This window comes from Lytechinus pictus, chromosome 5 (assembly GCF_037042905.1).
Source record: "Lytechinus pictus isolate F3 Inbred chromosome 5, Lp3.0, whole genome shotgun sequence".
Lineage (NCBI taxonomy): Eukaryota > Metazoa > Echinodermata > Echinoidea > Temnopleuroida > Toxopneustidae > Lytechinus > Lytechinus pictus.
This window is the reverse complement of record NC_087249.1, coordinates 16836348-16862091: the sequence shown is the minus strand read 5'-3', so window position 1 is coordinate 16862091 and position 25744 is coordinate 16836348. Positions and strand designations below refer to the sequence as shown.

The following is a 25744-nucleotide window of genomic DNA, read 5'->3' as shown; positions in this document are numbered from 1 at the left end:
TACTTATACATAATAATTTATTAAAGGAAAAGAAAGCATACTAGGATGTATAGTTTGTACTATGTTGACATTGATTGACAAATAAAATTGAAAGATTTTGACTAATCCTTTGGCGAATGGGGGTGATTATTAAATGAATTGTCTTAATCTTGTTTTGTACGGTATAGTAATCTTTATTATTCATTCAAATAACATTCATACATACATGATCAAGAAAATATATACAAAAAATGATAATTGCACAAATCAATTTACACTGTAATAAACTTAGCAGACAAATATTGTATCAGAACAGAGACATAATCCGAAAATCATGCAAAATAATAACGATACTCATAGCTCTATCACAATGGACCTTTCTTTGTATATTGCCCATAATGTTAACTCGATGCCATAAAATCAAATCAAATTTACCTCTTAACATTTGATTAAGTCTGTTTTGTTCTTTCCCCCTTTTCGCCCACGAAAACCTTGTTGATATGATTTTAATTTATCATTAACAAATTTTATGAAATATTTAGGTTGCATGGTTTTAAAGTATATTTCTCGATCGAAGATGACTTTTTCTTTTCTTCTATAACTTTTATTAATCTTTCTACTATATAGCATTTTGAATTGAATCATTTTCTTTACTCGCAATTCAATTACTAGTAGTCTTAATAGTGCATCTTGGGATATAGGATATTCTCTTTCCTTTCCTCTCATTTCCCTTTCTTTCTTACCTTTTTTTGCGTTGAAAAATCATCGTTTGTTGAAGTTACCATGCAGTATATAGGTATCATGATCACGTATATTAATATTGTAGATAATAACAATATAAATTTATAGAGCGCAGAAACTTTTCCGTAAAGTATATATTCTATTGCGCTTTATGGGACTCCTAAACTGCTTGATATCATTATCAATGTATTATAGCACGAAGTATGGGAGAGTTGATTTTGACTATTAATCTTTTTTTTCTATCGGTCGGACACAATATTCACTAACGCATTGGTTACTTTGAGTAATCCATTTTAAGGTGTATTATTAAAATTATCGTTACAATATCCATTATCATATCTTCGTGTTTTTGTTTTGTTTTTGCTCTTGATATTTAATTATCAAACTTAATTGTATGTAAATAATGGATATTTATGCGCAATAGTTAATAAATAATTGATTACCAGTAGATTTATAGAATTACGTTTCTGTTTCTGTGTTAATATATCGAAATAGAAACAGTTGCACTCTAAAAAAATGATCCGTGAGGTTAAGGGTAATTTTGTCCAACCAACATTGCATGGGCATTTCTATTTGGCATTTTTATTTATCCAGTGTGATGAAAATTTTGCCCATTCTAAAGTAATTGCTGCTTATTTTTTTTAACCTTACTGGACAATATGCTTCCCGCATTGGGTAAAATTCTGTCCCAAATTGGCTGGACACAATTCGCCTAGCTCGTGCTGGTTAAAATTTTACCCAATATTTTTTTACAGTGTGGCAATCCATGCGTAGTTTTTGAAACCCCATCATGAATTGCGAGAATGGGCCCACTGACGTATAATCATCATAAAATATCCTTTTAACATTCAGATTGCAATGTTTTGTGAATAGGCCTAGAGCATTTCCCATCATGAAGGCGAATTTGTCGTTAACTTAGTATAGATTGTTATAGCTATATTGATTTGCGAATCAAAATTGACGATGGCTATAATCATGATAAATTTGTAGCGGGTGTAGGTCTATGCATGTAGGTCCTCCTTTGAATTTAAAGTTTATTCAAATATTGCAAATGTTTTGTGAATTGGTCTATGTAGAACTTATCCATTTCATGACTGCTAAGTGCGAACTTTTGGTTAACTATAGTACTCAAAGATTATTATAAAGAAATTGATGTGCAAATTAAAACTCTTCAAACTTTCACATAAGCGAATGCCCTCCCCCAAAAAGAGAAAAGGCATTAAAAAAATATAAATGAAATGAGTAAACAATCACCAGCTGTTGTTTCTTCAAAGTATATGTACAATTTCCAACATTTTCATAGAGGCGACTTATTATAAATGAAAAGTTTCGACAGATCAAACCCCTTTCTTTTCTATGTTCATTAGTTTGATCGTATGATTTTTTTTGTATTACCATTTTGGCTTTCTCAATCTCATCCACCACATGTATGCCGAATTGGATTACACTGCAGAGGACAAGGAATTAACAATTTTGAACTTATCTTATGGGTAATAATTATACCTTTCACGAACGAAAGCTTCGAAAATAAAGCATGCTTTAAAGGGGATATCTTGAAATTAACAATAAATAGCTAGGCAATGATCACTGTTTTGAGCCTATAACAAAAGCGCAAAGCCAGCCGCGTATTGTCTGTTCGCTAATCCGGTCACCGCTCGTCCAGGGCTTGTGTGGGGCTGGAGGAGGCGTTCCGCATCGCGCGATGAATGGGCTCCTATTATATAATAGAGGTCCGTGATTGGTCCAAGCTTTCGTCCAATTACCGTTGAGCGCAAATCCAATCATCTTCTTTAATTATCTCTGACCTGACTGAAGGGTTTCATATCAGAAATAGCTTCGGTCGAGCAAACATCACTTCTTCGCACTTCCTCGCAAAGTTATTCAACTTCAGCTTTATTCGTCATCAATATTATCTTAACTCAAGTCCAAGAATGCCTACCGCTGTTGTTACGGTCCGCTGGCTTCAACCACCCCGCTACCGCGGCATGGAAGAGACGGTCTCTCGTAGTCGAGTTCGACAACGAGGTCATCTCAGTGTTGGCGAAGAGGTTCGAGTTCGCTACAAACGCAGTTACTACAAGGCAGAGATCATTGATAATGGTGGTGAGTAAAGAAATTCAATCATGTTTTGAAAACAACGTCAATTAATAAAATGAAATCTTCCCAGATTAATCTTACTTTGACTGAAATACTTCTAAGTACTATGATTATAATTATATCATTTTAAATGACCGTAGTAATTATGCCATATAAGATATCACTAAATTGGAAAATATATTCAAGTTTGACCAAAGACTGAAATACTTGTGAGAATTTCGAAGGATTAAAAAGATTTTTTTTTTAAGAAAAAGATATTTCCCATTAAAATTGCACATTTTGAATAGCAGAATAATTCTTCATCAAACTCCACATCAAGAAATTATATGAAAAAATCTGATCAAGTTTATCCAACTTCTGTTCATTAAGTGTTACATGGAATTATAGAATTGTGGTTTTTTAAGGTGAAATTCAAACTGTTCTAATTTTTGTTTTGTTTTCTTTTCATCTATTTTCAGAAGTTCCTTCCAGCGACCTCACCAACCAAACTGGCAGACCTGCTTCTCCTCCCGCCTCTCCTCTTCGTCTGCAAGACCCGGTGGTGTTATCGTCCCCGGACAGCCCTCCTAGACCCATCGCAACAGGGGCCCCACCCCAGCTGCTGTACTTCGATCCTTTCGCATCAACGCCCGTTGTGCCACCCACCCTGCCACGTCACCACATCGATGTCGATGAGTCTGCTCTAGACGGTACCTTGGTCTTCGATCCTGTACCTCAGTTCCAGCTTCCACGAGACTCGCTACTTGACTCCGCTGAGGTCCCGTTTCCAGAGCAGTCGCCATGGGAACTGACCACGCCTGCTTTCGAGTACTCCATCACAGACTCTGTACCTGGGGCTGAGCTCGATGCTGATGTCGTCGACAGCGACGTTGATTCCTACGACAGCGATATGGACTCTTACTACTCTGATGACTCTGTGGATGTGCCCAACTTCATTCCCAACCAGGAGTCGGATGATGTCGTCCGGGAGCATGCCCAGCGGATGATCGATAACCACATCAGACTACGTTCTTCGACCACTGACCCGACCTCATCTGTCAACTACCACGAGTGCATCGAGGACGAACTCCTAGAGGGCATCGTCCGAAGCGCTGAGGCGTCTCCCGACCACGAGGACTCCACCCTGTCGACGGTTCAACGGTTCCACATCTTCCTCAGCCAGAACATCAAGCGCATCGATGAGGAGCTGATGCCTAGGGTGGCTTCGGTGACCACCTTCATGCTGGAGGATGAAGTGCCTTGTCTTCGGTGCATCATCAATCTGACCAAGACTACCAGGAGGCTGGAGGCTCTTCGTGACAACTTGGCCATCTTCTTGACTGTGGCTACGAGGACGATGCACACCGCTACTGAAGAGTAATGTGACCTTTCGAGATATGAACTTTCCAATTCACACCCTTGATATATTGCATTATGCTTTTTGTGCAATTATTTTTGTAAATATTGTAAATAAGATAATTCATGTATCAATATTAATTGCAATATTTCCCTCAATAGGGAATAAACCTTGTTAAATTAGAGTCTTGTGTTATTTGTCTTATCTTTTGTCTTGTTTAATAATATTGAGCTTTAAGATGGTAACTTAAGTGAGCAGATATATATTTTATGAGAGATGTGATCTCTATGTTTTGAAAGGGCAAATACAGAGATTTGATCTCTGTATTTAAAAGAGCATTATAGTGATTTTACATGTATATGTATGAAAAATTATCTCGGCATTGAAAATGGGCAAAATAAGTGAGATAATCTGTGTGTTGCAAAGATCAGATCATTACTTTGTGAGATATATGGACATTGTTGAAAACTGCGTTTGGGTCTTAACAGTATAAGTGATAGTGGGTTATAGGAAATTAGAGTGATTTGTGTGAATTTTTTGTCCTATATTATGTTTTCTTCTTTCTACCAATTACACACCTTTTTTCTTCTTCCTCTTCTCTTTTCTCTCCACCTTTTCTTTTTACCCATTACTCTTGCTATCCCCTTTTCTCCGAATTTTTTCCTTGCAATCTCCCTCTTCTCATTTTCCTATCTTCTATATCTTCTTCCTCCCTTCTATATTTCATGTTTTATCCTCTACTCTTGCTGCCCTTTTTATTCTTATCATGTCTTTCTCTCTTCTGCCATTCATTTCCTTTTTTTTTTCCTCTTGTCTCCTTTTCTCTGATTCTATCCTTGCCTCCAATTCTTCGCTTATCTCATTTAATTTCCTATTTCTTATTTCTTATTTCTTCTTATTTCTTCTTCCTTCTGTTTTCCGTGCTTCCCTTCTGCCTTCCCCCATTTTGTTTTCCTTTCTATCTTTTACTATTTCTGTCTTGTTTTCTGCCATTCTTATTCCCTTACATTCTTATCCCCTTACAATCTTCCTTCTCCCTTCCTCTCTTCTACCCCCCCCCCCCCCACTATCCACTTTTCTCATAGGTATCTTTTACTCATTGTCTCACAGTCTTTCCCCAACCTGTTTCCTTACAATTATACTGTTCTCATTTTCTTCCTTTTAACTTCCATGTCTACTTTCTATGCAAGTCTCTGGCTTCCTCTTGTCTTGTCTCACTTCCTCCATTTATTTTCTTATTCAAAATCCTTTTCTTTTGTCTTTTTTTCTCTCATTTCCTTTGTGATATATTTTTCATTTCTTATCTTCTACCGTTCTACTTTTTTCCATTCTATGTTTCCGTTTTTATATTTCTATCCTTTATTCTTGACATCACTCTCTCTTTCTTTTCATCTTTTCTTGATTTCAGTCTTCTCTATACTTTCATAATCCATGGCCCTGGGAAGCGGGGTGCTGCATGTATTATTCTCCATAGGCAGCACCCCTGGTGTAACCAAAATGACTTACTTTTTGTTTAAACAGAATCCCTTTTTTTTGCTTGTCAAATTTCTCGGAACCAGAAAAGGCAAAATGAAAATGACCTTCCTTTTGTAGTGAAACCTTTTTTTCTTTTTTTTTTCCTTGTCAAATCTACATCAGCACCCCCTGCAAAATATCATTCCCAGGGCCCTGCCATAATCCTATTTTTTTCTCATTGCTATCTTTGTTTTCACATTCCCTTCTTCCTTTCATCTTTTCTTTCTTCTGTCTATAATGTTTCATTCTCTATATCTTACACTCTGTGTTCCGTTGTCTCATTTTTCAAATTCTTTCTTTGCTCTTTTTCTTCTTTCTTACCTTATTCATGTACTCTTTCATGTTGTCTCCTTTCTGTCTTTTACAATCGATGTTTCTTTTCCCTATTGTTCCACCATTCATGATTATTCTTTTAAATCTTTTACTCTCAGTGTCCTAACTTTCTCCCGATCTTCTCTTCCCTTCAATCTTCCTATTTTCATTTTATTTCTTCCTCTTGCCTTTTCTTCCTTTTCACTCTTTCCCCTTCAAGTTTCTCTTCCCTTTTCCCTGTTATTCAGTTTTGTTCTTTCTTTATGTATTACATTATGTCTTCTCTTTTCTCTTCTCAACTTGCCTTTTTCTTCCAATATTTATATTCTATCAAATCTTTCATTCCTGCTATCTCATTTTCTCTGATTTTCCTTGCGATTTTCCACTTTTCATTCATCTCTCATTTTTCCTTCTCTTTTATGCTTTCCACCTGCTGGTCTTCTATTCTTTTCTGTCTCTCTTTACACTTTCTCTTTTCCTTTATCTTCTTTACACTTTTACCCCTTTCAGTTTAGCTATTCTTGTCTTCAATCTCCTTCCTCTTACCTTCTTTGCTTTCAGTCATTTTCTTTCTCTACTCTATGGCTGTGTGTCAACTTTACTCTCATTCTTTTGTATCTCTTCTTTTTTTTGCACATCTCTGTGCCATTGTTAGATAAATGATGAAAAGGAAAATAGGAAAGAAAAAAAAGACAAAATATTTAAATTTTTCTTTTCATGATTTATCCGTTTCCTCTCACCCCCACATTTTCTCTCTCCCTCTCTTTGTTTCAAATTATAATTCTCTTTACCACACTTTAATTGCATAACAAACGCTGTTCTCTTTCCTTCATTTTCTAGCATTGGTACCAGGGGAACAACACACATTTATTTGTGTCCTTTTTTTTGGCCTGCTTTGGATTCAGCAATATTTGTTAGCAACAAATTACAAACTTTATTAAATTCTAAGATTAAAATATCTTTTGCACCTCTGAACGCCAGAGCAATGTGGCAAAGGTTTAGAGGGTGAAAGTGTCAAATTTTGTCCTGCTTTTGTTATTTCAGTATTTGTATCATGTGTGAGACACTTTGTCATAGTTCTATGTTTTCCTCATTTATTTCTTTGTCACAGGATATGCTAGAGAACAAAATCTTGGGATTGACAGAGACTCTGGACAAGAAAAAGGTAGAGATAGATTCCCTAAGAAAGCGAGTTGCCGTGGTAACCAAGGAAAAACATCATTTTGAACTGCAGGCATTAGATCTTCAGAGTGAACTAGAAAAAAAGGTATGAGACTGTGTGGCTTCTTGTTTTTAGTTATTTTTATTTTGCTTAATCTCTTCAAATCATGTTATTTGTCAGCATATAGTACCCTATAAAGACTCTCGTGTTAGAAATTATAGTAATTTCACAGTTGTGTTTTAGTCCAACTGTTTTCACTTTTTCAGCATTTTGTTCTGCTTCATCCCATATTTGAATTTTTTAAAAGTCAATTAAATACATCTGATATAAATGTTTTATGTAGCCTATAGAGTGCCAATGTGGTGATGTCACAATTTTTTGTTTTAGCAATTTTTTATACCATATTTTGGTTGAGCATGATGAAATACATCCACAAATCAAACGTGGTGGGAATCGGTCCATGGGGGGCTTTAGATATGACCTCATGAATACATAATTAGCCCCACTGAAGTCATTGTATTATTGGCCTGGGGCGGTATTCTGAAAACGTTCTTATCTTAATTTTGTTCTTATCTACGTCACGTTCTCAAATTGGTATTCTGAAAACGTTCTTATCTTTTGTTCTTATCTTTTTCTTATCTTGTTTTCCATCCTATGCTGAGCGCGTAAATGTATTACTCGCGCATATAATACAAAAGCGCGCTAAAAAGATAAGAACAAAATCAAGATAAGTGGTATTCTGAAAACATTCTTATCTTTTATCTTTCTTATCTTCTTACGATATTTATGATAATATTTAAGATAGCGAGAGGGTTATCACATCTCATGATGTCCGCGTTCATTCTTGCTCAAAAATCGATGGGCACTGGGAGTAACAGGTATTTCTCCCACCCTTTCTTTCATTCACCCTTTATTTTGCCCGTCTCTTTTTCTATCATTTTTTTATATATATTTATGTTATCTTTTTCTTCTTTTCTGTCTGTCTTTCTTCCTTCCTTTCATTCTCAAGTTTGTTTTCTTTTCTTTTGTTTTATTCTTTTGAATCTTTTAATTTCTTCTTTATTTTTCTTTTCCTTTGTTTCATTTATTCTTGATGTTTCTTCCTTTTTTATTTTCCATTTTCCTTTTTTTCCTTTACTAAGTCCTTCTGCTTTTTTATTTCCCTTTTTTCTTTCTCTCTCTTTCTTTCCTTTTTTTTCTTGTTCTGTCTACCTTCACTTTATTTTTTGTAATCTTTTTATTTCTTCCTTATTTTTCTTTCATTCCTTCTTTCTTATTTATTTAATTTTTTTCCTTTTTTCTTCTTCCTTTCTTCCTTCCCTTAAATTTCAAATTTCCCCCCTTATTTTTCTTTGTTTTTTTTTGTTTTATATCTTTTATATTTATTTTTTTGTTCTTTTTTTCGTTCGTTCGTTCGCTCTCATTTTTTTATCAATTTCTGCTTTCTGACACTTTTGTGTCTTTTTACTTTCTTTTTGTTTCTTTCGCTCATTCTTTTTCCGTTCGTTCTTAATTTACTCTCTTTATTTTCTTTTTTTCTCTCTTTTTTTTCTTCTATTAATTTGTAAAAAAAAATTTCTTTATTCTTTCCATTAATGTTTTTTTTTTTTTTTTCATTCATTCTTCCTTTTTCCTGCCTTTTTATTTTCCCTTTTTTTCTGTCTTTGAATTTACCTTTGGATTAATCTTTTCTTAGTCTTTATTTTTGTTTCAATTACTCTTTCATCTTTTCTCTTATATTTCCTTTATTTCTCTCTCTCTCTCTTTATTTCTTTGTTTCATTTTCCTTTTTCTCTCTTCCTTCACTTTTTACATTTTTTTATTCCTTCCGTTTCTCTTTCTTTAATTTGTACTTTCTTTCGCTCGTTTTTTCTAACTGTTTTCTTTTTTCGGTTCTTTATTCCTTCATTATGATTGATATTCGTTCTCTTTCTCCTTTTTATTTATTTTATTCATTCTTTTTCTTTCTTTTAATTTTCTCTTAAGTTCTTTTTGCTTGCTTTCTTTCATTTACTCTTTCTTTCATTATTTTCTGCTTTGTTCCTGTCATCTTATTTTTTAATTTCTGCTTCATTCTGACCATTTTCTGTCTCCTTTCTTACCTACTTACTTTTTTCTTCCTGTTTTATTCTTTATTCGTACCTGCTTTTTTACTTTTTTCTTTAATTTCTTTCTTTATTTTGTGCACGTGTCTCAAAGTAATAATCAGTCATTGCGTATAAAAAGCCTATTTTCGTACAATGCGCCAAAAACAGTGTACGCGCAGCGCCCAGGATATTCTCTTGACATAAGGATCGCTTCTATTGGTTAAACTGCCAATATAAAGCGCATTTTGATTGGTAATATCTTAAAAATGGGCGTGTTGAAGATAAGAAGGGGGCAGTCCTTACAGAGATAAGAACGCGTTCAGAAGAGTTTCAGAATACCGATTTGCAAGGATTTTAGCGTCTTCTTATCTATAATAGATAATAGATAAGATAAAAGATAAGAACAAATATAAGAACGTTTTCAGAATACCACCCCTGGTTCCTAACTTTTAGAACCAGGCCAATATTACATTAACTTAAATGGGGCTAATTATGTATTCATGAGGTCATATCTAAGGCCCTCGTGTAGAGGTATTTCATCATGCTCAAAATTGATGATGTCACACTTCAGTATTCTTTATGATGCTTTAAACTTTTTCCATGAATATTATTACTTCTCACATCTTATGTAGAAGAGGTGTAAAAAAATTTGCAAATTTAGATCTATAATACTTTCCCTCTACATTACAGTCATTGTATATTGAAAGTATATCTTTCTGAAAACTCTTTAATGATTCTGTTGATTTAGGCCAAGGTACTCCGGGACACACTGTCCAAACTGAGTGAAGCGGAGAGCGCCCTCACAGAGATGGAGACGACAGCATCCCAGCAGCTTCAAATGCTAGCAAGCCAATCAGAGACAGCATTAGATGCCGCTCATGTTAAATTCAAGCAGCTCCAATCTAGAGTCCGCGAGCTGGAAGCCTTCATTGAGGTACAGGAGCCAGTTTCATAGAGACTTGTTATAATAACAAATGCAGTTAATATAACAAATTTATGATTAGCCAATCAAATTGAATGATTTCAGTATTGTTATTACAAATTTGTTATGAAATGGGCTCCGTCTTACAAAGAGTTATGATTGATTTGATCCAATCAATCGTAACTCTATGGAAATCCATCAGTGTCCTAAATTTTTTCTATAGGAATTGGCACATTGTCCTTTGTAGGACAAAGAGAAGCACAGTGAATTTTCAAGAAAACAGTGAATGCACGAATATACATCATAGTTAGAAAATATTTTGAACAAACATGAATAATAGATGTTGATGTTGCTGGCCATCCATAGATGGGATTGATCGGATCAATCATAACTCTTTAAAATGGGCTGCAGGTGTATTTTTGCTGTAATTATCTACATGTTTTGTGATCATCAAATTTATTTTTAGCGATAATTTATGAATCATTTGACAGATAAATTGAAAATTTGTCTTGTGCACTCAGCAGGAATGCCACTTTTTAGACAAAAATCTAAACTCGGACATATTTTTTTTGGCCATTTGAACATTGTCCTCATGTAGAAAAGGTGTCATTCTAGATGGTTTTTCAGAATTTTTTATCAATTGTAATTGGTATCCTTGCAATAGGAGGCGTTTTCTACAGGAATGTGGAGACTGTTTTCAGTCAATGAGAGTGTGCCACTATTGCCATAATTCTGTATTATAGCTTTGAACTGTACACAAAAATTGTAAAGTTTGATATACAAGGTCTTAACAACCAAATAATGATATATTTGAGATGTATATATCCCACTGTTAAGGCATATCTCTGGAAGGTTAGGATTTGGTGGAAAATCATTAGGCAGTATCTTGCCTGGAAAATCAGCTTTTGAGGTTGATGGTACAGCAGAGCTGCCAATGTGTAGCATTTTAAAGGGGTACTCCAGGCTGAAGATATGATTTGAACAGATAAGAAAAAAAAATACTGAAAATTTGATAAAAATCGGAAAAGAACTTACAAAGTTATGAATTATTCCAGTCAAACAGTTATTTCCTAGAAAAAGGATTTTTAAAACTTGTAAGAATGGTGATTTTGGGTATGTTTTTGAAAAATTTATGCTTTAAAACAGGATAAAAAGAATGCAGTATAGCAGTATTTTGGGCATATACGATTGACCAGTATTTTCCCCATTTTCATTTTTTCAGGACTTAGCAACTGAATTCTCATCACAAGCTCAGAATGCCCTAGACCAGGCCTTAGCGAAGAGTTCCAGGACCCCAACCCCTGGACCAGAGCCTGAGAGGGACCAGTCCATGATAAGAGCCCGGTCCATCGCGTCGTCCATCCTGAACATGAGCACCAAAGATCTTGAACAGTTCATGGAAGAAGAGAAGGAACGGGAGGAGATTCAAGCGGTAATTTCAATTTTTCCCTGTGAACAGTTTAACGTCAATGATAAGATGTATCTACCTGTTATGCTAGTTATTAATTTAATGTGCCTGTCAGAATATGTTAATACATCTACACTTTTGCACATATCACTCTTGGCAGAGCTGCCAAGTAGTACGATTTTTCCGTATTTAGTACGTTTTTGCAACCAAAATACAGCGGTACGTTTTTTCTTTAAAAAATACGTTTTTTGTAGTTTTAAAAAAAAAAATTTAATTTACAAAATTGAAATTTATTGAGAAAAATCATCTCTTTATGTCTCTATTTCATAAAACGTACACAAATATGGTTATTAGATCAATGTAATTTCAGGAAATTTTGTAAAAACCAGGGTGAGATATACACAAGTTTCAATGTTTTTTTTTTTTCATCTGCAAGAGCAGTGCACATTTTAGCTTGCATGCAGCTTGAGCGCCATGATGGGTGAGTGCGCCAAGCATTTTATTATGAAATACACTTTTGGGGGGAAAAATACAAAATATTTATCTCACACGGTAAAAATACTGATTTTTTTTGTCAAAATACTGATTTTGGGGGATAAGAATACTGAAAATGCAAAATACAACTTGGCAGCTCTGTCTTGGTGACACAACATTTGCTCTGGGCTTTATTTTGTCTAAGATGTAGGGTTAGGGTTGCAATAGGGTTTTGTGTGAGGTTACCGTTGAAGTTGGTCATTCCATTAGTGCGTTGAATTTACAGCAGAGCAAATGTCATGGAACCATCACCCTCATGTGCGGTCAATCCATCATAGTTACCGTAGTTCATTTGACTGATCAGAACAAAATCAAACGAAATAATCACTGACAACTTTCTAGATGAAATGTCATATATTCCAACTTTTGTGGATTTTCTGTAAACAAGCTCAACCACACAAAAACACTGAGTTAAGACAAGAATGAAGAGAGAGTTTTGTATTTTTTATTTGGGGGGAGAACTTAATACTTGTTGTTGAGCAATTTATGAACAGCGCCATCTCTTATGTTTGAACCTACAGTAAAACAATGGATGACTTTGTGAAGCCCCGATGATCATATTATAAAACTTAGTTTTATTGACTCATTCCCTTTCTTTCCAAGACCCGCTCGTTACATTCCTCGATAATTTATTCCAAGAGTTTGGGAACAAAGTGATTTAATTTCTGTTAAAGAAAAACACATCTATAATTTACGCCATGTACATGTAGCTACCATTGGGTCTCCCATATCTGCTTTATCTGGCCAAATGCCTTCTCTGGATTTGTGATGGTCTCAGCTTGTCTGGAGAAGACAAGTCGCATTGTATAACCACTATGGAAAGAGGGGGTGAGAGTTACATTTACTATACAGCTTGCCTGAATAACCAGAATTTTAATGACATTTTGAAAGTGCTAAGAGAGGAAACATGGATGTCTTATTCCACATGAATGGCCCACAATTGAAAGGGTTAATATCCAATGAATCATAGTGAAGTATGTAGACATTAGATATGAATTTATAAAGCTAGTTTCATACAATGAGTGAAAACAGGTACAATCAATATAAATACAATAAGATATACATGTTGTATGTTGGACACAGCAGCGACGTTTTAATGATTTATTTCTTGATCTTCTCACACATAGATAAAGCAGCCTTCTCATGACCAGGACACTGAGTGGCATCAACAGATAAAGTCACTTCTCAATTCAAAGGTAAATTTTGCACTCCATATCATTTAAAAAAATTTGTATTTGCTTAAAATGAATGATGGTATGGCTAACTTTGCTGTAGTCAAGGACTACACAAATCTGATCAATTCAGAAAAAAATTACACGGGGGCTTTTGGGGTGATTCCATCCCCTACAATGCTCAAACTGGTGTGGAAGAATTTTTAAAAAGAGCCCCGGAAAATTCCCATTCACTGCAAGGTGGCTGATTTAGTCATTAGGTTGTGTAAAGTAGCCCTTAAAAATAAGAAATTAATTTTTTGGTTGAGAAGTGTCTGTATATCATACACGTTTTGTATAATCTGTTAAAAAAAAAAATGTTTCACCTTGACGATTCATATTAGAAGGTCCCCGGTACATTACAGGGGGTGCCGAATGGTTTTGAAAGTAAGGGGGGGGGGGTGCTGATCATGCACAAAAACCCAGATGGTCATTTTTACAATTTGTATATGTTTCAGCCCCCCCTCCCATCGATTTTTATGTATGTAAGCAAACGGTTACACTTATTTCCTTTGATTTTTTTTTCAGAAATTTCAAAGGAAGAAGTTGAAAGGTATGCTGATGGAGAAGTTACACTCGCGAGATGAAGCACTTGCTTTGGCCAGAGGATCAAGGTGACAAAAGAGATCCGTAAAATATCCATTTGAATCTTTGTAATGTAGAGAAAAATGAAGGTTTATTCCTTTAACCCTAAATCTCCCGGGGTATTTTGATTCATGTCATTCCGGGGGGGGGGGGGGGGGGGGCATTATGGCCTCCCTCAAGATCTCAGCCACGGATTGCGCGATCACAACAAAAATTTGCATGATGGTAGAGAATGACGTAATCTACGCAGTTGCATTGGTAAATTTCACTGAATTCATATGAATTAATTATGCTAATTTATTAATGAAATCATACTTTTTGCTCTGATTCACTAAATAAAGCTCCTAGAATACTATTTTTGGGTGAAAATATTCTTTATAGCATTCCTAACAATTGTGAATGAAAAAAATTGTGGTACCAAGACCGATTTCTTATGTATTTTTGTTTTTTTGCTTTTTGTTTTTTTTATTGTTTTTTCGATGGAAATCTTTCCAGACTTAATTCTGATCATAAGTTTAATCAGTAAAAGTAGAAATGATACATTTATGAATTTTGGATAATACACAATCTGCATTGGATTTGTACATGAAATCACGTTTATGAGCAATTTGGGGTCTGACATGCATTTACATAATGTTGCGAGACTTAAAGTCAGTGAGCGCCGAGGTCAAAAAATTTTGCGCAGCAGATATATCGCGAAAATTGTCAAGGGGGGGGGGGGGCCATTTGGCCCCCCCCCCCCCCTGGAAGAATTAGGGCCATTTCATAAAGTTGTTTGTAAGTTCAGAACGACTGGTGATCCTTTCTTGCGCGCTAAATGAATATACCATTTACCACCAGAAAGGATCACCAGTCATTCTTAACTTACGAACAGCTTTATGAAACACCTACCTGGGGGTGTATCATAGTATTGAATCATTGTGCTTAAGTGCTGACACGCATGCTCAATCTTAAGGCCACCGCACACCTTAGGACTGTTCCACGATCCTAACATCCTATTTTGGAACAAATCGCATTTTGCTAATTTTCTGCAAATATGAATGAAAAGTATCTTTTTAAAAATATAACAATTTTTTTTTGGATGATTGCAAGTCTTTATTGTGGAGTAAAGGATAAATTAGTTTCAAATCGTAGCCAATCGTATAATTGCTATGACGTCACATTAAAGATATTCTTATAAGGATGATGGCTCAGTCCCAGATTTGAACAACTATTTGTGCGATGACTAAGAACATTACACAGTAAGATATTCCATGTCTCTTTATTAGCATCAAACCCTTCTACATTCCAAATTAGGTCGCAGACCAAAAGGTGCGGTGGCCTTTATTTAGTCTCTTGAGGATTATTTGACCAATGCAGTAATGCATCCGCATCTTATATAGCATGCTCTGGGAAATTTAAAGAATTTTAAATAGAAAAATCTGAAAAGCTTTACACTGAAAATTTAGAAGTTTGAATCTAAGTCAAACACCCCTACCCCCTGTTCTTGCTTGCTAAATTAGATTATCAATTATTTTTAACCCACTGGAAGGGGTTTCCATAAAGCAGTTCATAACTTGGTGACTCTTCTATCGGAACTTAACACCAATGAAATCTATTTCTGAAACACCCTAGAGTTGAAGCTGGAATTTTTTCTTTGAAAGGTTGGTAGGAAATTCACTTCTAAATCCATGTAACTAGAAGAAACAAGGGAATTTTTAAAATTAGTTTCAGCTTTAATAAGAAAGGACTTTAGCACAATACAGTGTATTTAGGAAATGAATACACACACATGTATTTCAATATAATGAAATTCTATTTATATACATTATTTACAATTACGTTTTGTGAATTTATATATAGAAGTACTTGCATTTCTTGAATGGAGTGAGGGGGGAAAACAGGATGAAGGTATAATTTTATTGCAGCTGACATCTACAATTCTGAAATATCTTTTACATTGTATAAAGTAGAAATATAAACTGGCATCTACAATCATTCTCAAATGTTAATCCTAACTTGTTTGAATGTTTAAGGTCTTGAAATGGAAACCTGTGTCCAGAGTTTGTTATTTTTTAGTATTTGTATAAATTGGAATTACAGGAATGATGAATGTATAGTTTCTTGTATATATTGAATTGTAATTAAAGTAATGATGAACAATATATATCTTTGTCTTGCCTATTTTTGAAGGATAAGTCCACCCCATTTTTAAGAGAAAAATCCAACAAGCATAGCACTGGAAAATTAATCAAGAACTGATTGAAAAAAAAGTTATGTATTTCATGAAATATTTTAACAAAATCTCTCATTTGCATATAATTGTTTTGTGAAAACTAAGCGACACTAAATCCGATTTGATGAAATTGTCAGCATTATGCTTGTTTGATTTTTCTATATTGATTCAAATCAACTTTTTTCTGGGGTGGAATTGATCTCACCAAACAATTGCCAAATACTTGATTGGTCCATATTATCATATCTGATGTGAAGAATAAACCATAAGGCATTGTATAGACCAAAGTGCCAAAATATTATATGTACCTGGGTGGTATTATCCATTCTTATATAACTAATTTTGAGCTAAATTGGCCATTGCATCTTTTTAATATTTTATCATAATAAACATGCTGTTTCTAATTCATACCGCAAACCAGTCACATTTAGACCAAACAAACATGAAACAAAGTTGGTGGACATACCTGCCAACTTGGAAAATAAGACAAAATAGTAGACTTGTAGAGGCTAAGAATAAGCTAGGGACACTGCATAGTTTCCTATCATCAATGTATAATACAAAGTTTGAAATTACTCTTTCTTCCACCCAAAATCAGGTCTGTGCCTATTGGTGGCAATTCACACTTTCCAGAGGCTAAAATGGGGACATTACAATTCACCCTTCTCAGAGTAATTCTAATCTCAAGAGAGAACTTGGCTTTGGTAGAGGAAAATGTGTATTATAAAATGGTGGGCATGAAGTAAAAAAGTACCTGGGAACTAAAAATATTTCAGCTTATATAGGAATTAAATACATTTACATATATCATACATGTATATACATAGATTAATACCCAGACCTTCGATTCTGGTAAGCCTTCACACATAGTTTACAGTTTCTCCACTCCCTGGGGAGCATTTTCTTTAAGAAGCCAGCAATGATTGGTCTGTACATACAACTGAGGTAATTGTAACAAAATCAAGGTGGTTTATACTGGCAACGAAGGAGGAGGTTATTAGCTCACACTTCAGTTAACCATCCAGTATCACAGTATTCTAAATCATATTCACTCATGGTTCTTCTTCCTTGTTCCATTATGTACACACCTATTTCGGCACATTAGACAAAGTGCGGTACATTGTCCATTTCACCTGATACGGTCTATGTCTTCCCATGGACCTATTACGAATGGACATTCAACGAGAGCTCTTTATGACCACCACCTGTTTCCAGCTGTCAAAATCGCTGTCTAACCCTTAACTTTCTCTTTACGCGGTTTTTACGACGACCGCCCGGGGCGATTGTTTACACAAGCTCCTTTCGGCCAATGATCGTCACCGATCGATCACTGGCCCTCTTTCGACCAAAGACGGTCATGTTTTAGCCCCGATTGCCAATAGGGAAAGTCCCTACATTACCTAGAATGCAATGCGCGATTCATATCCGGTTTTTCAGTACATTAATTTAGGCTGTCTATAATGTGCGATTGTCGTCTGACCATCAAAAAAAATCCCGTTAAATTTCATCAATCCTGTGGAATTTTATGCCCAAATGAAAATCAACTTCTGACCAAAGGTAAGCGCTACTATCGACATCAATACTGTCCGAAAAAGATGCATTTTTAACGTTTTTTCACACATTTCTCCGTCAAATTTCAACTGCTTTTTTGCCGTAGATATACGGATCTGCAAGGTGATGTCAATGCATTTCATTTGCGGTTGTTTGCGATGTACGTAAAAAATACGTTTATGCACGCCTGTTTTCTTGTTTCTGCTATCATTTTCATAGCGTTAACGTTCGCTGCTGTGCGTTGCTTTTGATAAAGTGAACGAACAACATCGCAACGGGTAGGAGCAGCGTACAATTGATTTCCGCTGTCCATCAGCGAGAGCGTGTTTTACGACAGGCTTGATGGGCGTCAGCTGCCAGCGCTCTGTTTATAAAAGGATTAGCGGTGACGGTCTTTGTCCCAAAGGCGGGGGTTCGTTGAATGTCCATTCGTAATAGGTCCATGGTCTTCCCCATCACAAGGCTGTTTATATATGTATACTACCATTCAAACTAGTGTAGCTTATATATAAACTAGCATTCCAACAAGTGTAGCAAACAACCCCTTTCACATCTGACATTGAAGCTAATCAGAGCTCCTCTCTCACTGGAAGAAGTGTAGCTAACAGCCCGTTTCACACTCAACACTAGCTAATGATGACCCCCCTCTCTCCCTTACCAATTCTGTTACTGGAAGTAGTGGAGTCAAATGCCAGTTTCATACATGAAATTTAAGCTGCTCACGATCCCTCTCCATGTTCGGTATCTTTTTCCTTCATATTAATTTCGGAAGTTTCGCAGTTAAATGCCCTTTTAAAATTCAACATTGTAGCTGATCAGGGTCCACCATCTTCCTGACCCAATCACATGTTGTTTATTCATATTTGCATTGGAAGTATAACTCGCTGCCCGCTTCACAACCAACATCACAGGGTACGTCCTCCATATGCTCCCACCAGATAAGGCCGACTGCTTGCTCAAACTCTTGGTAGTTTGATTGGGGAAGAACTGATGCCTGCTGGGGTACTCATCCTGTAATTAAGCACAATTCGCATGATGATTATAAATCGATCATTGAGATGATATACAGTATTTACAGGATTAATTTGTACAATTTACAACACTGTAAAATATTAATCTCATGAACGAGAAAAGTATAGCCTTTGTTTTCACCTAGTTGCAGTTGTGATCAGTCATTGATATACCTTTCTGTGATTAAAGCGTAAATTACAATGTTTATTTTGACAAATGAAATATGAACAAGTGGAATGTTTCTACCAGTCTTGTGTGCTATTGTGATGACAACCAAGATTAATAATTTTTCAACAAAAAAACCAACACATTAATTCTATAATAATTCCCTAGCTCTGACTATTAAAATAATATTCAAGTTTCTTTATTTGTGATATCCAATAACCATCTCATTTCTTATCTTGGCCTAGTAATCCACAATAAAAACCATGCTAATTCTTATCAAGTGACCATGACCTGAAATCCATTCATAACCATCAAATAGACTATCAGACTCATCTTCAAAATGTGCAGGCCCTGAACCAAAGCATGGGCACTGCAGCTCTGTCTCTTGAATTCTATTTTGTCTATTCATAGCGCAAATAATGAATAGTTTGCATCCCTGCTATGTCTAGATTCTTGAAAAGGTCTATCTAAATTTCAATGACATTTCAAAAGCAAATTCTTGGCCAACAAAGACCAAAAATACAAAACAATCCTGCTAACTGCGCCCAAATCTAATTAGCATAAATTGCTTTTGAGTTGAAAACGCAGCCCACTAGCACATCACCAATTCATGCCAGCCGAAAAAAGGCTGACATAAATAGATAATAAACAAGGCCAGCATACAGCATAAAGGTTAGCTGGGGTTATAATGGTATGTTGTAGAGTCTTGTGTTGTGCATGTTTATTGTTATGTTGATGTGATGACATCATCATCATCACATGACTGGTCATATGTTCTGTTATATGTGTCACTGTACTCTGGCCTTGCTTGCTCACTGCCTCCGACTTATGAGCAAGCAAGGCCTGTCTTATATACCTCAGCATATGATAAGCAAACTTTTTGATGGTTAGTCAAGAAACCACCACGTCACGGTTTGACTTCCGAAACCTCGTGCATAAACATGATGTTTGACAATAGACTTCAGTGCTATCAGCCAATAAGCAGAGAGGAGGTGAGAATCTTTTATCATGCATTCATACAAATTAGGAATTCATTACACAAATCTCTTCAAGTAGACTTGAATTCATTAAGACCAGATCACAAAGCCATTCAAACATTAAGCCAACGATGAAAAAAATGCAAGCAAGCTATCCTTTGAATTTCAATGGTTGGGTATTCTTCCATCCATGATTCTATCTACACTTAAAGGACTTAAAATAGAATAGTAAATATATGCATCACCCTAAGGAATTTGTAAAATAATGATGGGACATGAAACCTCAATGAATTCATGATTGTTGCTAGGTAAGACAATGACCTACAGGTAAGCTAGATAACTTCAGATGTCATGCATAACTTTGAGACAAAGAGATGCTTGGCTCATGGCTATTGCTAGGTCAGCTGCAGGTTGTCTTTTGTAAAGAAATCATCTAAAGATTAGCAATTAATCCATTGAGCCCAATGCCTAAGATACTCAAACAATGGTTTATGGAGAATGTGTATCATACTCAAGGGGACTGGGGCAGCAGGGGGTAACAGCCACCCCCCCCCCCCCATGATTCTTCATGCAGTACACACGGAGATTTTCTTTTCAAGAAGTAAAAGGAAAAAGAAAGGAGGGTACTAATAGTCCATATATTACCAGTATAACTGTTATTCAATGCAAAAGAATCACGTCATCTCCCCACTCCACCCCCCCCCCCTCATTTGTTTAAAATTTGAGAAATGCATAATACCAACCGAAACACTAAGAATCGCATATAAAATGAAAGCATGTCATCTCATCTCATCACTAAAATATGAAATAAGTTATAATCATCGAAGCATGCGTGCTATGCTTGAATGATCACAGCAAGGTCTGAAAAATGCATTATGGCATATGATGAATCATAGTTATTCATGGATGACTGATCACACTTTGAAACTAGGTGCAAGGCAATATAATTCATTATGTTTCATGATAGTCAAGTTGGGGATTTTTTGTTTCAAGCATAGTTCATATCCTCCCTTTGTATGTGTAGTGTACAAATGTACAAAAAAGAACGGCTTAGAAACAGAGTTCTACCAGAATTCTAATTTCTGGAATCATTTGCAAACCACCAAGTTCTTTATCATGTTTATAATGACCAATAGCATATCCAGCATAAACTATGACAAAGAAATGCACATTCATAGTATAATCACTATTTTCCCCAGACAATTGGGCCGATGAAATGCTTTGTAGGATCTGATGCTGGATACGCGCCTGATGACAACACACTGTGTCCCAGTTGCTAATAGCTTCCAGGGGCCTGTATTATAAAACTTGTTGAAATAACGGATCTGCAATAACAGTTAAAAGCTACTGTAATCCTTCAATCTGATTGGCTGATAGCAAAGTTGTTATGGAAACTCTTCATTTGTTATTATAAGAAATCTTTACAAAAGGGTACCCAGGAGTGCAACCAATTTGACCCTGGTTAACTTACTGTATATCAACATGATCAAACTGCAATGTGCCACATGAATGCTATAATCACATCAAGGAAATACTGCACAAACAATATTTTGTAGAAAAGATGTTGCAAAAACACAAACATGATCCTGATTCACGTCCATGTATCAAAATTTTAAACACAGCTTGTCTTGGAGGACAGATCAGATGCAAGGATTTGCAGTAGTTTATAACAGTAGTCAGTGAAAATCACAGACCAATTGTTTCATGAAATGTTCCCCTGTTTGATTTGATGATTTTGACTGGTTTATGAGTCTACTCACCCAACACCTGCAAGATAATCCTGTCTTGCGATGGCTGGAGTAGACATGACCTGCATACTGTGATCACTCACTTCCCTGTCAAATGGAATGAAAATAAAAGATATGAATGGTGAATATAACAACAACAACAATAATAGTCAAGGGCGTAGGCTGGTTTGAGCATGGGGAGTTGGAACTAAAGTTTGGAAAATCAGCTATTGAAAGCAGAAGAAGGGGTACAAATTTTATTTTGCTTGCCAGTGTCGGAACTCATCTGCCTCAGTGGGTGGGTGCACGTGCACCCAGTGCACCCCCCCCCCCCCAGCCTATGCCCTTGATAGCAATGATAGGAACATATTTAGTGCCATCAATCTAAAATGAATCTGTTCTGTGGCGCACAAATAATATGTGATAACCTTGTCTTTATTATATATCAATAACAAAATAATGCGATGGCTGGAGAGGACAGGACTTAAAATAAAATACAGATTCCAACTCAGAATTTGTTAATGTCCATGATTAGTGTGAAATCTATATTGTTTGCACATTACAAAAAGCATACAATTTTGACAGACATGCTATTATGTTTAATGTCCATAGAAAAATCATCACCAGCATCAAAACTGCAACACGGACAGAAAAAAATCACCTAAATTTTGTGGTTTTAATTTGTCTATATATACTTTTATTTGCTTCAATTATCTATATCCTCTCGAACCCACCCCTTCCCTATTGTCTCCTCTCTACCTCTCTCTGTTTCACACTCTCCCTCTTTTTTTCTCTCTTTCCTTCCATTTCTCTGTACCTCTTTTTCTCTCTCATCTGTCGCTTATTTCAGTTATTACATTCAATCAATCGCAATCACTTACAAACCTTAGTGGCAGAAAGACATCATTATTGCTCCTATCTGTTTCATAGAAAGGCTTGTATGGTCTACCTATAGACCTGTCACCGGTAGAGGTCATATATCCATTCACACAAGGCGTTACCTGATCAAGGTAAAAAAAAAAAAAACATGGAAATCCAACATTTACGAGCATATTCTTAAATACAAATATGTCAAGTTTCATGCAAATGATTGAAATCGCATTGGGAGTCAGCATGTGATGTACTGAGCAGTGAACAGTATGTCATGACCTACTTTTTACAGCGTATGACACTTTACAAAGTCAAGCACATGTTCATATCCACTTGGTAACACCCGAGTGCAGAGGTTGCAAATAGTCCCATAAGCATGTGTGAGAGGGGCAGCACTAGAAAAGTGTATTTGGTGCATCGGTTTGAAGGATCACCTGGGCTGCCCCAAGCCAGTCATGGCCTATCTCAGTCGCAATGGACCTTCAACTATCATCTCTTAATCACGGGCACGAGACATCCACATTGTGTGTAAACTTGGTAAGGCATTATATCATCAAATTTACAGTCTAGACCCATTGGCTTATTGCATCTGCAGAACATTGAAATTTGTGCAGACTGCACTGGTGTAAGAAGGGACTCTAGCAAATAAAATACAAATCAAGAGAAATTGGTTACAAGCAAAATGTGACAAGTATTTTTTGGGGTGTATTACCTCTCCTTCCGCCATTTGCCTACTGCAAGCATCAGCGAGTTCCTCCTTCAGCCTGGTTATATGCTGTTTGTGAGATGTGATCTCTAGCTCCAGAGTAGTGAGTCGCGAGATGGCCGTCTTCTGGGTTTCCACAAAGGTACTCACAAGACTCTGAGAGAATACATGAAGAATAATGAAGGCAAAACAAGATAGACGATTAAAATTCAAATAGGTTTGTTTCCATTGGGTCTGATACCGGATGGTCTAATTCGCTGATTGTCTAACATCGCTAAATCCACTTTGTTGGTGTTTCACAAAGTCATACTTAAATTCTCAGTTGCGTGCCATACAGACGGCATCATTGGTCAAATCTTGCTAAGAGAATGAGTGCTACTGCACATCAATAATATTGTGCATTACATATCTGGGCCCCATCTTACAAAGACTTACGATTGATCTGATCAATTTTGACTCCATCTATGTCATCATAATTTTTTTTCTACAGGAAACTTGCACAATGTCCCTGTACACAAAGAGAAGCACAATAAAGTTTTAAGAAAGAGAAGATTGTATGAGTATACAGCATATCTAGAAAATATTTTGAACAAGCATGCGCTTTGGATGTTGATCCTGCTGGCTTTCCATAGTTGTGGTTGATCGGATCAATCGTCACTCTTCGTAAGACGGGGTCCATGTGTACGTCAGCATGTAAGCACAAGTTTAAGTCATACTTAATTTGTTGTGAAACACCCCCCAGATCTGTCAATTTGGTCTAATTACCATTTGGTCCAAGCATCACTTGGCCTAACTCTCATCTAGTCTAATGCCCAGATATTCTAATTCAATTTCATCAACTTATTTATATTTTTTACTTTGTGGAATCTACTTATTTATATTTTTTTACTTTGTCAAATGTAAATTTGGTTCACAAAGACTTCATCTAATCATATAGACTACTTTTAGACCAAGTGGATATAGATAAAATGGGTATAGCCTAACTGGAAATTATATTTAAAAAAATGGTATATGAGCTACATTGCATTTAGACCATTTTGGATGAGACCTAATGGAAAGTACACCAAGGAGTTGTAGACCAATCTGCCATTTACCTTTTTTAAAAAGAAAAATTTGGGGTTTAATCTTTAATCAAAATCATTAAATTTTTCCTAGACTCTCAAAGACTGATAGCAAGGAATGTTTGGGTTTTCTTATTTAATGAATGCAAATTTAATATTCTTTTCTTCACTTACCTGGAGAGCTATCACGTCAGGAGATGAAATGGCAGTAACAAGAAGCTGAGCCTCAATCTGAAATAAATATACAATATATTATCAAATATGTTCTATACACAAGCAGCCAAAAGTCAGAAGTATGAATGATTCACCATCATCAGCATCATCATAATCATTACCATCATCATTATCATTATCATCACCATCATCCTCATCATCATAACTATCACCATCATCTTCAACATCATCATGATCATCATCATCATCACTATCATCATCATCTTCATCATCATCAATTTCATCGCCATCATTATCACCATCATCACTATCATCGTCATCATCATCATCACAATCATCATCATTATCAACAACCATCATCACCATCATCACCACCACCACCGCCATCACCTCCTTAAGCTCCACAACCTTCAATTATCTTGTACCTTTGCTAATGAACTATCAATGGTTTGGCTGTCTGCTCTGGCAAGGAGGTGGTGCTTTGTGTTAGATACAGCTGTTTGGAGAGACCTCAGCTGCGTAACTACGCTCTCGCGATCTCTGAAAACAAACAATAAATAATGTGAAACCAATGAATGCTTTAAGTTTTTCTAAACTGTATCAAAATTGACATCATAAACATGAGTCTTTTCAAGGTATGCTTTATTTCTAACATATGATGAGAAGCAATTTTAACTGTCATGGACTTGCTACACCATGCAGGACACCACGCCACCGCTGTTGCAACACTATATAGCTATAACTAGATGAATGAATTGAAATTGGACTCTTCACTGAAGTTCATTCTTACGTCATATAACAATTACAGCAACATGGCCTGTCATGGCCTATTTAAACTGGTCAGGGGCCAGCTAAATATGGAAGGACCAGATGAGACTCTCTGCTCTATACCCAGGATGGGTGCTGCACAAGAAAAGAATACCTATTGTTACCATTATTTTATTTCTATAACGATCTTGTACTTTTACATATTACAGTGAGAGAAAGCGTACCTTGTATTGGCCTTGAGTGCGCTCTCTGCGGCGTTTAGACTATCCTGTAGAGATCGTCTCTCATTCTCCATCTGTGAGAGTTGCCTGCTCAATTGTCGCACTGATTGCTCTTTTCGTCTCAGCTCCATCTTTGCTTCTGAAAGGCCCTACAAACAGACAGTTTGTTGATCATCCATTCGTCAACCTCCTCCTCATTGTCATTGTAACTACAATTATCATCACCATCACCACCAACACTACCATCATCACTACTATCAATCAACATCATCAACATCATCATCGACATTATCATCAACATTATCATCATTACCACCCTCATCACCATCATCATCATTATAACTACTATTAGTCACCATCATCATCATCAACATCATTATCATCAACACCATCATCACCGCCACCATCA

The 25744-nt window shown here is 36.0% G+C and overlaps 3 protein-coding genes across 6 annotated transcripts in view; 2 read left to right on the top strand and 1 right to left on the bottom strand.

Annotated features, from left to right (window-relative positions):
* The first annotated feature begins 2560 nt into the window (after positions 1–2560).
* LOC129260452 (uncharacterized) lies at positions 2561–4209 on the top strand. Of its 2 annotated transcripts, none has more exons than XM_064099387.1 (2): positions 2561–2823; positions 3279–4209. In XM_064099387.1, the coding sequence occupies exons 1-2, from the start codon at positions 2652–2654 to the stop codon at positions 4175–4177; spliced, it is 1071 nt and encodes a 356-aa protein (XP_063955457.1). In that variant the 5' UTR covers positions 2561–2651; the 3' UTR covers positions 4178–4209. The 2 variants fall into 2 exon arrangements, with proteins under 2 accessions (XP_063955457.1, XP_054754404.2); XM_054898429.2 differs by having other exon boundaries at positions 3276–4209.
* A 2825-nt stretch (positions 4210–7034) lies between these two features.
* Positions 7035–14019, top strand: LOC129260453 (centlein-like). Its single transcript, XM_054898430.2, has 5 exons — positions 7035–7247; positions 9978–10163; positions 11374–11583; positions 13221–13289; positions 13833–14019. The coding sequence occupies exons 1-5, from the start codon at positions 7035–7037 to the stop codon at positions 13920–13922; spliced, it is 768 nt and encodes a 255-aa protein (XP_054754405.2). The 3' UTR covers positions 13923–14019.
* Positions 14020–16169: 2150 nt separating this feature from the next.
* Positions 16170–25744, bottom strand: part of LOC129261722 (coiled-coil domain-containing protein 171-like) — a 50555-nt gene continuing 40980 nt past the window's right edge. For 2 of the 3 annotated variants that reach the window (XM_064099906.1, XM_064099907.1), the window contains 7 exons: positions 25339–25484; positions 24772–24886; positions 24347–24403; positions 23118–23267; positions 22421–22536; positions 21569–21643; positions 16170–18666 (listed from right to left, as the gene is read on the bottom strand). In XM_064099906.1, coding sequence (XP_063955976.1) covers positions 18612–18666; positions 21569–21643; positions 22421–22536; positions 23118–23267; positions 24347–24403; positions 24772–24886; positions 25339–25484 — 714 coding nt within the window. In that variant the 3' untranslated portion in view covers positions 16170–18611. The remainder of the gene's footprint in view (positions 18667–21568; positions 21644–22420; positions 22537–23117; positions 23268–24346; positions 24404–24771; positions 24887–25338; positions 25485–25744) is intronic. The other variant, XR_010293666.1, reaches the window with a different exon arrangement.